This window comes from Macrosteles quadrilineatus, unplaced genomic scaffold, assembly GCF_028750875.1.
Source record: "Macrosteles quadrilineatus isolate MER2022 unplaced genomic scaffold, UCM_ALF_1.0 Scaffold_17__1_contigs__length_3442018, whole genome shotgun sequence".
Lineage (NCBI taxonomy): Eukaryota > Metazoa > Arthropoda > Insecta > Hemiptera > Cicadellidae > Macrosteles > Macrosteles quadrilineatus.
The window spans coordinates 1,224,941-1,235,780 of NW_026542610.1; the positions used below are offsets into that span (position 1 = coordinate 1,224,941).

The 10,840-nt window shown below is 36.1% G+C and overlaps 1 protein-coding gene across 1 annotated transcript in view; it reads right to left on the reverse strand.

Moving 5' to 3' along the window:
* The window catches only part of LOC129005228 (dynein axonemal heavy chain 8-like), a 51,872-nt gene extending 41,032 nt beyond the window's left edge, over positions 1–10,840 (reverse strand). The window contains exons 1-6 of the mRNA XM_054434064.1: positions 10,809–10,840; positions 9,741–9,901; positions 9,184–9,363; positions 8,495–8,658; positions 880–1,134; positions 243–483 (exon numbers count right to left, since the gene is read on the reverse strand). Of these exons, the coding sequence (XP_054290039.1) occupies positions 243–483; positions 880–1,134; positions 8,495–8,658; positions 9,184–9,363; positions 9,741–9,901; positions 10,809–10,818 (1,011 nt within the window). The 5' untranslated portion in view covers positions 10,819–10,840. The remainder of the gene's footprint in view (positions 1–242; positions 484–879; positions 1,135–8,494; positions 8,659–9,183; positions 9,364–9,740; positions 9,902–10,808) is intronic.

Consider the following 10,840-nt stretch of genomic DNA (forward strand, 5'->3'; position numbering starts at 1 on the left):
ATACAGATGGTGCCTAAATCAATGCAGGATTAGTTCACTTAAGTACACAAAGATGAAAAAAATCGCAAAGAAATCTACATAGAGAACTGTATAGTATAGTCATCTGATATAAATACAGGGTGAGCAAACACAATGCAAACTAAGTGAGACTGTAATAGATGTATACTTTAGTTCACTTAAGTATGTATGTATAGATAATGATAACTAAAAAAAAGAGTCCAGTTACAAACAGTGACACTAACCTCAACATCATCTTTGTACTTGAGCAGTGGAGCGTCCATGACCATTTTCAACGTAAACTCATCATTCTCCACATCAAACACGACTCCCAGCAGTTTCTCAAGTCTCAGCCAATGTCTTTCCTTCATTGACTTGTTAGCCATCATCTCTAGTAGAGGGCAGCACTCGTTGAAGTCATCTATTTTCTTTTTCAGCTCTATAAACGCCGGCCAATCCTTGAGTCCTTTAGGCAGCTTGCGGCACCTAAAGTGAGCACTCATATTATATGAAGTGTTATAATAATTCTGTACGTTAATTCAGAGGTTGTTTATAAATTGAGATAAAGATGATGAACTGTAACCTCCTGGGAACAATGAACCCTCGTCGCAATTTAATTACACTGTGTTATAGCACTATCACAAAAATTATGATTATAATAATACACAACATCAGTATTTTTCTACTGATGGTTTCTGCCTAAAATAAAGCATAGAGGTATTTTAAGTTTCCAATCAGTACTTGACCAGAACAAAATGTAAATAATTATACTATTTCTGAATGTTTTACATCATAAGGTATAGTTTTCTGTAGGATTTGCATTCAATTGTATAAAATCCTCCCAACAAATACAACTAAAATCTGACCCAATAAAATCCCTACCTGTTCTGGAAGTCTGTCAACTCTGACATGATCTCCTCAATGTTGACGTCTTGCCAGGCCAGTTCAAAGTAACCGTCAATCGCCTTGTTCACAATCAGATAAAGCCCGTACAGTTTCTGTAGCAGGTTGAATTGTTTCTTCCGCTCGATGAGCACAGGGTAGTCGTGTACAGGCATGCCAAACAACTTCTCTCCACTACTCAACACCTCATAGTTCCGCCAAAGCTCGTCGAATCGGCCTTGGAACAGCAACACCCTGCAGAAATAATCAGAAATGTTGACTGAAATCTAACAAAGCTAATTAAACATACTCATTTATACATTTATCATATTTTGTTCTATTTCTTATTTAGATTAAAATTAAAAGATCAAAAGAAACTAAACTGTTTTAATCAAGACACTAATACAAGACAATATTATTAAAGAAAAAAAAATAAAATCATATGGTTAAATATTAATTAAATAACCTTAGAGGTTAAACATCTTTCCCTTTGAGTTTCTTTTCAGGGTTTAGTCAGGAAAACGTTTCGTAGGTCTTATAATTCTGCCTCTTGATGATTGTTTTATTGCAGCTTCTTGATTGGGAGTAGTTGATCGTGAAAAAGGTTTACTTTTATCTTGAGTTATTCTAGATGGTGTAGTAGTTGTTCTTTCAGCAGTATTTGATAGGGAAGAGTTGTTTTGAGTAACAGTAGTAAATGGCAGAGGATCTGACGTTGTATCTTTGATGGATAAAGGAATAGGATTGTTCGGTTTGGTTGTATTACCTTTGTAAGGCAAAAGGTGGTGTCGATTCCTTCTCAACGTAGTGTTTCCTGTCTTAACCCAGTATGACCTTGGCTCTTGTCCTAAGCTGATAATAATACCCTCTCTTTTTAGGTCTTGGATCCATACTTTTTTACCTACAGGCAGCGATGGAAGTTCTTTTGTAGCGTAGCGCCTATCGTAGTTTCTCTTGTAAGATGCTCTGTAAGTATCTTCTTTTTCCTTTAGTTGAGAGAGATCGGGTTTGATTTCAAGTTTTTTAGGTAAAACAGGCAGGTTATCTCGCAGTGATCTGTTGTATATTAGCTGAGCAGGACTGTATCCACTTGTGGATAGAGGTGTATTGCGGTAGGTTAGGAGGGCTAAATATGGGTCGTCTTTGTTTTTCTTTAGTACACTCTTCGCTATTTTGACTGCAGCTTCAGCTGCACCGTTACTTTGGTGGTAGCTTGGACTGCTCGTCACAAGTTTAAAGTTATAGCTTTGAGCAAACTTTTTGAATTCAGAGTTTTCAAGACCAGTGTAGCAAACTGTGTACCACAATCAGATCGTAGCTCAATTGGTATACCGTGACGGCAGAATACAGATTTGCATTTTTTGATTATTTCAGCAGTTGACAGGTTCTTTAATGTAGCTATTTCAAAATAACGTGAAAAACAGTCAGTGATTACTACGAACCATGTTCCTTCAAGTTTAAAGAGATCAATCGCTGCCTTTTCCCAAGGACGAGATGGAAGCTCACTGGGCAAAAGGGGTTCATGATGTTGTGTTCTATGTTCAGTACATTTGGGACAATCATTAACAAATTTCTCAATGTCAAGTGACATTCTTGGCCACCACATACTATTGTTGGCTCTAAGTCGACATTTCGTTATGCCTAGATGGCCTGTATGTATTCTTGTCAAAATTTCTTGTCTAAGAGTTGTCGGGATTATGAGACGTTCTCCTCTAAGCAATAGTCCGTCACAAAAAGAGATTTCATCCCGAACTGTGAAGTATGGCTTAAAATTATCGGGAATCTTAGTTTTATCAGGCCATTCAGTTGAGCAGTAAGATTTAATTACCCTGAGTTCTGAGCTAGCCCGCTGTGCCGATGCAATTCTATCAAGAACCATGTCAGTTACATAGGCAATGTTTCTTGTTACTGTGTGGATGGCCAGTTCAACTTCCTCATCTAAATCATAACTCTCATTAGCTGCTACAGGACTTCTTGAGAGACAATCAGCAGTGGCTAAATGTTTGCCAGGAGTGTATGTCACATTGTAGGAATATCTCATCAGACGAAGTCTTAGTCTTTGAAGACGGGGAGTCATATCATTGATCTCTTTAGTAGTCAAAATACTTACCAAAGGTTTGTGATCTGTTTCTAGCGTGATGTGCTTGCCCACAATGTAGTCTTTAAACTTGTCACAGCTCCATGTTAATGATAGAGCTTCTCGTTCAATGTTAGAGTAGTTTCGTTCGGTTTCGCTCAGAGTGCGTGAAATATAAGAAATAGGCTTCCAATTCCCATCTGATTGTTGTTGTAAAAGTACTCCACCCAGGCCTTGTGTAGAAGAGTCAGCAGAAATCATAGTCGGTTTATTTTTATCATAGAATGCAAGTTGAGGTGGAGAAGCCAATAATTCTTTCAATTCATCGAATGCTTTTTGTTGTTCACAACCCCAACACCATTCGTTTTTTCTACTTAGTAGGTCGGTAATGGGTTTTTGTAACCGCCTTTTGTTAGGTATGTATTTGCCAATGAAGTTCACCATACCAAGTAACCTTTGAACTCCTAAAATATCTGTTGGAGGAGCCATTTTTCGTATAGCTTCGACTTTGGTCTCATCGACTTTGATTCCTGATTCAGATAAATGGTGACCTAAGTAGGTTAGCGAGGTTTGAGAGAACAAGCATTTGTCTTTGTTTAGGGTGAAGCCAGCACCTTCAAGTTTGGTAAGTACTTCTCCTAAGAAATAGTCATGTTCTTGTTGAGTTTTCCCCCAAACAATTATGTCCTCCATATGCGCAAGTGCATTCATTTGACCTTTAAGGGTTCGATTCACGCATTCTTGGAACACTTCTGGTGCAGATGTTATTCCAAAGGGTAGTTTCAGAAATTTAAAACGTCCAAACGGTGTCAGGAACGTTGTCAAATCTTGGGATTCTTCGTCCAATGTGATCTGCCAGAATCCGTTATTAGCATCCAATTTAGAATAGCATTTTGCTTCTGAGATTTGGGCAAGTGTTATGTCGATGGGTTGAATAGGATAGTATCTTCGTTTGACGCATCTGTTTAATTTAGTAAGATCTACACAAATGCGAACTTTGTTAGAGTCCTTCTTTGGCACAACAACCATTGGAGAGCACCAGTCTGTGGCATGGTGTACCTCAGCGATCACCCCCATTGACACCATTCTTTCAAGCTCTTCTTTAGTAGATTCCCAAAGAGGAAGAGGAATCCGACGAGGCGTGTTGATTGCAAATGGATTGGCGTTATTTTTCAGTTCTACTTTGTATTTGACATCAATGGAACCTAAGCCTTCAAACAGTTTGGGGTGTCTGTCATACCAGTCATTACTGGATGGCTGTATTTCGTTGATTCGAGCAAGTAACTGCAAACTTGTAATTGCAGGTTTACCTAGAAGTGGCTGGGAAGTGCCCTTAGAACATATATAGTGAAAAGAACATATATAGTCTCATAACATGTTTTGTGATTATGTGATAATTTTACAGTAGCAGTTCCTAAAATTGACAGAGCTTGACCATTTGCGCCACTAAATGTTTTGGATGTGGGAGTGAGCCTGATTTTCTTATTCAGTTTAATGTCGGAAGGCAAAATCGTTACGTCTGCTCCTGTATCAATTTTGAAAAGAACATCATCACTGTCATTCATATTTAACACTACGGACCATGGATAATCACGCAAGTTTTTTCCTACAATGCCAATGAATGTTGGAGGGTCTATGTACTGAGAGCAAACATTTTCAATGGGTGTTTCAAGGTCAGTATCATCATATTCAATTTGACTGACTTTGTTTGATTTGCAAACATTTGGAAAATGACCAACTTTTTTACAAAACCCACATTTGTATTGTTTAGCTGGACAGTTGAATCTTTTGTGTAAAATTGTCGAACCACACCAAAAACATCTCTTTTCGACATGGGACAGGCTTTTATTGTCATTAATCCGCTTAAAATTTTGATCATTGTTTGATTTATTGGGAATAATGTTTGTCTTAATTAAATGTTGAGTATTTTTATTTATTAATGCTATGTCAGTCAAGTTAAGAGTTTGTTTCTGTCTTGATAGTTCTTCAGATCTACGGATAGTGTTTATAGCTGTGTTTAGTTTTAATTCGGGTTCAAGTTGAAGACGATCACTTAGTGTTTCGTCCCGCATACCAATAATCAAAACCATCAGAATCATCTCCTCTTCAATCTGACCCCAATCACAGTTTTTTGCATGATTGTGAAGGTCTGTGATAAAGTTCTCAATCGGCATGGAACCTTGTGTAAGTTTTAGAAACCTAGCCCGTTCAAAAATTAAGTTCTTTTTAGGAAGGAAATGATCGTCAAACTTCTGTATAACAGCTTTGAAATTAGATTTGTCATTGTCATTTAAACTGAATGAATTAAGTATGTCCTCTCCCTTTTCCCCCATACAGTAGATAAGCATGTCAATCCGATGCTTTCCAGAATGTAGAGCTAAATTACTAAGGGAATAATACCTCTCAAAACGAGTCTTCCATGTCTTCCAGTCATGAGGGTTGAAGGAAAAGGCTTCAGGAGGCTTAATGTTTAGGGATACGGGTTCTTCATTCGACTGCGCCATGTTCTATTTCTTATTTAGATTAAAATTAAAAGATCAAAAGAAACTAAACTGTTTTAATCAAGACACTAATACAAGACAATATTATTAAAGAAAAAAAATTAAATCATATGGTTAAATATTAATTAAATAACCATAGAGGTTAAACATATTTATATTAGCTGAAAACGATTTTAATATTACCGTTATAGCTACGTGTGTTTATATTCTTTAAACTTTGTTTATTGTTATAAGCCCAACTTTAAACTAATTTGTATGAAAAATAACAATCTATTAGTAAACTGTTGCTTATACTCCATATTACAACCAAAAAGTACCAGATTGTAAAATCTATTATTAGTCCAGGAGCTGAGGGGGGTTGAGCATGCATGAAAGTAGTACGCAATGTTATTGCTGATTATTGTAATATGGACTGTGGTGATCAAAATTACGTATGTCGCCTATTTCAAAAGTGGTCGATAAGGTGGGGGGGAGGGGGCAAACATGGCGGTTTGCGCTATGCGTTAAAACGCTGATAGTTCGAAAACGGTAAAAGATAGAACATCGGTTAAAACGTCGTTGTAATCCTAAAAATGTGGACAACAATAATGGACATTGGGTCCGAGGTCGTATCTCTATAAATAAACAAGTTATTGTATAAAATATGTAAAAATGGACTTTTCGTGTAGATTTTTTACCGAAAGTAGAATTAATTTGTGAGTGTTGCAAAGAAGTAATATCAAATATCTTTGCTGATAGTTGTAATATGGACTGTGGTGATACAAAATACGCATGTCGCCTACTTTTCAGGTGGTCGAGAACTTGGGGGGAGGGGGGCAAAAATGGCGGAACGCGCTATACATCGAAATGACTGTAGCTCGAGAACGGTACGAGATAGGACATCGGTTAAAACGTAGTTTTAATCCAAAAAATATTACCAATAGAAAAGGTCATTGGGTAAAAAGTCGTATCTTAACTAATAAAAAAGCTATAACAATAATAAGTTTAACAAAATCTACATCGTACAGCTATTTTTTTCGTAAATCGTAAAAAAGAGAGAAATATTAAAGCGACATCAGCATACTCAAAAATTACCAACATGACAGACATAAAAACAGGCCTTTGATTTTACAATATTATGAGAAGTATGTGCACAATACAAAGTTAGGGTTAAACACTCCATCTATATACAGGTTGTTTTTTTGAAAACTTGCATCTTTATTTATGTAAAAACCGCAATAGATAGAAATATGCAGTTGGCGGGAATCATCTATTGACGTAGCGGGCACAATTTTTTTGAATTCAACGTTACATTCACATTCCCCCCCTTTCCCCCCTGCCGCCAACTTATTTTTTTTTTAAATAGCAAGGTACCCCTTGTGACATATCAAATAAAAGAGCATAAAAAAAGAAAATGTTTGATGAAAAGAAATTGAAAATCGTTTCATAAATTTGTGAGATATTCCCCCCCTCCCCCCCGGAACTTAATTTTTTTTTTAAGCAAGGTACCCCTTGTGACATATCAAATGAAAGAGCATGAAAAAAGAAAATTTTTGGTGAAAAAAATTTAAAATCGGCTCATGAATTTGTGAGATAATCCCCCCCATTTCCCCTACCCGTAACTTGTTTTTTAATAGCAAGGTACCCGCCCTTGTGACATATCAAATGAAAAATAAATTTCACCAAACATTTTCTTTTTTCATGCTCTTTCATTTGATATATCACAAGGGGTACCTTGCTATTAAAAAAAAATTAAGTTCCGGGGAAGGGGGGGGGAAATATCTCGCAAATTTATGAACCGATTTTCAATTTTTTTTCATCAAACATTTTCTTTTCTCATGGTTTTTCATTTGATATGTCACAAGGGGTACCTTGCTATTTAAAAAAATTAAGTTGGTGGCAGGGGGGGAAAGGGGGGGAATGTGAATGTAACGTTGAATTCAAAACAATTGGGCCCCCTACGTCAATAGATGATTCCCGCAAACTGCATATGTCTATCTATTGCGGTTTTTACATAAATAAAGATGCAAGTTTTTTAAAAAACACCCTGTATCTAAAATCCAATGTATGTATGTTTGTTTGTCCTTTATGGACTCCGAAATTGCTCGACAGATTGTAATGAAACTTTCAGGCATTATTAAGCATTATTCAAGGATGGTTTGTGTGAAGTTTGGTGCAGATCTGTCAAAAGGGCTCCACCCCAGTGGCTCTGGAGTTTCCCATGTTAACCTTTGAGTACTCATATTTAAATTGAATAAAAAAATCTCAACAGCTGGATCAACTAAACAATTTGATTCTTTGATGTTCAATAGCATTAAAAAGTTAATAGGCTTACCAACAGGGTGCATCACTATTATTTTTTTTTATTTATGACAACAGGTAATTTGCAACCAAAAGGTGAGTTAGCGTAGCGAACGAGCTGACTAGAAGGCAAGTGAGCGCAGCGAACAAGCTCCAACCTAAAGGTGAGTGAGTGTAGCGAACGAATTTCAACCAGCACAAGATTGAGCCATGCGAACGAGCTCATCTTGAAAATGAACGAGCATTTGACATAAAACCACATTAGGACAGGACAACGTCTGTCGGGCCAGCTAGTTTGTACAATAAATCAATAATTCAACCATGAAAAATTCAACCAATGAATCATACTTTCGTAAATGGACACATTTTCAGGTCAGAATGTCTGAAAGTATTGCTTTAAATAATCTCTTATTGTGGACTATGCCAGAAGTTGTAAATCAAATAACACAGGACACCACAAATACAATTAAAACCTAACATTAAATACAATTCAGATAATAACTATTAACTAGACAACTGATACAGCATCGGTTATTTCTTGTTGAATTTATAACTTCTGACATACTCCACTGTGAGGGAATTTAACTATCTAGACATTCTGACCTGAATAATCATATAACAAATTGTTCCAACATTAACTCCAGTAGTCTAAAGCTTGGTTTGTCAATTCTTATGTTAATCCATCATGTAATTAAGGCATATAAAAAGGGTTAGGTTTTTAAAAATTGTGATTTATATTTTTACGTCATTATCTCACCTGTCGCTGGCCTCTTTCGCCTCAAGACCGTCCACCATGGGTCCGTCAGTCTCAAAGTCAATGTCAAACTTCTCTACTTCGGCAGCGAATAAAGCTACTTTGGCAATCAACTCATCTTGCAGCGGGCCTTGGCTGGCACACAACGACTCTTGCATGTCTTTGGACTGGAACAGTTAATTCTTTTAGTTTGTTGGTGAAATTCTCACTCCATAAGTCATCCAAATCTAATGGCTACGAATATTAAAGAGAAAGGTCCATTTCCTGAAATGTAGAAGATTAGGAAAGCCAATGTTCATTGAATCATCAAGTATCTATATATATAATACGTGAAGCCGTTTTTTTAGCCGTTTTTTTTTGTAATGGTTTAATCCTGACATAAGTCAGGATTGTTTAAACTGGACCTGGTATGCCTTGATGATTTGGCTTGTAATAAAAGAATACTTAACCAAGACCTAAGAAACACACATGTAAGAAACACTACGTTCTAAACTCACCCTTCATTTATTATTTTTTTTACTTACCGTATTGATATAGTTCTGACATTGCCTCTTTTAAAGTTACAACAGATGTGATTCAACTATACATGAAATGAACAAAGAATCGGTGTACCAAACAGTAAGTTATATTAACTCGGAATTACATTATTTCACTCATATTTCTATAAAAATAAAGTCACACAATAAACTCACATATTGGATCAAGTTTTCAAAGTTGAATCGCAGTCCATCTACTTTCTCGATATCTTCGGGTGGAACTTTTATGTTGAACTTAGCAAATATTGCGTAAGCTTCCTCAATTGCACTCAACTCTCTATCCAATCTGATAAAGTTTCCTCGGATGGCATCAAGGCAAGCCATTGCTAATCTCACCTGCAAAAAATCAGCCACGTGATTGAACATTCTCAAATCTGCTAAAGGCCTTGTCAAATCCTTTTTCCATTACAGGTTTTACATGGTAAGTTTTTAGAATTACACAATTATAGGGTACATCATCTATTTCAGATCCTAAGTTGCAATACATGCTCAACAAGATTATATTCCAGTAAATCATGGAAATTGTTTATTAACTAGATTAAATCTGTTAAAAAATAACAATAACAGTAACCTACCAGCGAGATTTAAGCGGAGGAAATGGTGACAAGTTTGTGTGTGGAAAATATCCCAATGTTAGCACACTTGAATACTTGATATTTATTTACTTTAAGATTGTAGTAACATTACAACAATATAAGTATTTTATTAAATACCTCATCTAGATCTTTAACTGGCTTCTTGAGCAGAATTTCTTTTTTCTCCTCCATAAAATCCCAAAGTTCGGATAACTTCTTGCGATAAGCGTTGAGAAACAGATTTGATAGTGTTAGTTTCCAATCTTTCCATTCCACTTTGAGAGCCAATTTCAACTGAGCTGTAGAATCAATTATGAACTGTATTACTTTTTGGTTTCATAATCATTATCTTATTCATAAAGAATCCATAGAAAAAGTATAACCATATTACCGGTATAAATTTATGAGGAATAACCAAAGGCCTTTGATAAAGTTGAGCACTGGTGGCAACAGCAGAAACACTTATCTTAAAGATGAATCTAAATTTTTAAAAGGATAGAGGGTCAAATCATCAATCCTCTTAGTTATATGGATGTCATAAAAAGGTAGTTGAACAAATTAATTTTTGATACATTGGGAAGACAAAAAAACAATAGTTAAAAGCATATATAATTCAAATTTTTTGTCAAATAAAGTTACATGAAAACAAATCCAACCAGCATAGAGTTCTAGAGCTTTTTTTCCTACAACGCTAGGCACAAGCCCAGTTTTTTTTTCACAATTACTTCAGGCTAGACCTAGGGGTTGCGGCATTATCACTTGGATAAAATCTATTGGTGACTTGGTGGGATTTGAACCCAGGACCTCAGGGACTGAAGTACTGCGCTCTAACCACTACACCAGCTCGCTTCCCCTTCCCCAGAGCTTAGAAGTGTATGTAGCAAGACCTCAGCGCTAAACTTGTTAGTGCAACGTCTTAACCAAATGACCTACCATGCCACTGTTGATCGAACACTATAATGCAACAACACTATAAGCACACTAGAGCTTGCAGGTTAGATTTTATGAACTAATTCCCCGAGTTTTACTAGAATTTAGGACTTAAAGTGTTAAAAAGCGATAAAATTAAAAAACTAGCCTATGTCTATAAGTTTCAAGATTGTAAATTTATCTCCAACCTTCCACTTAAGTTTTTTTTACTATGATAAACAAACTTAGTTCACATCACACCATGAAGCTATACAATTGAGAACAATTTTGCCTTACTTGTAAGCATCTCAAGAGGACCAAGAATATTC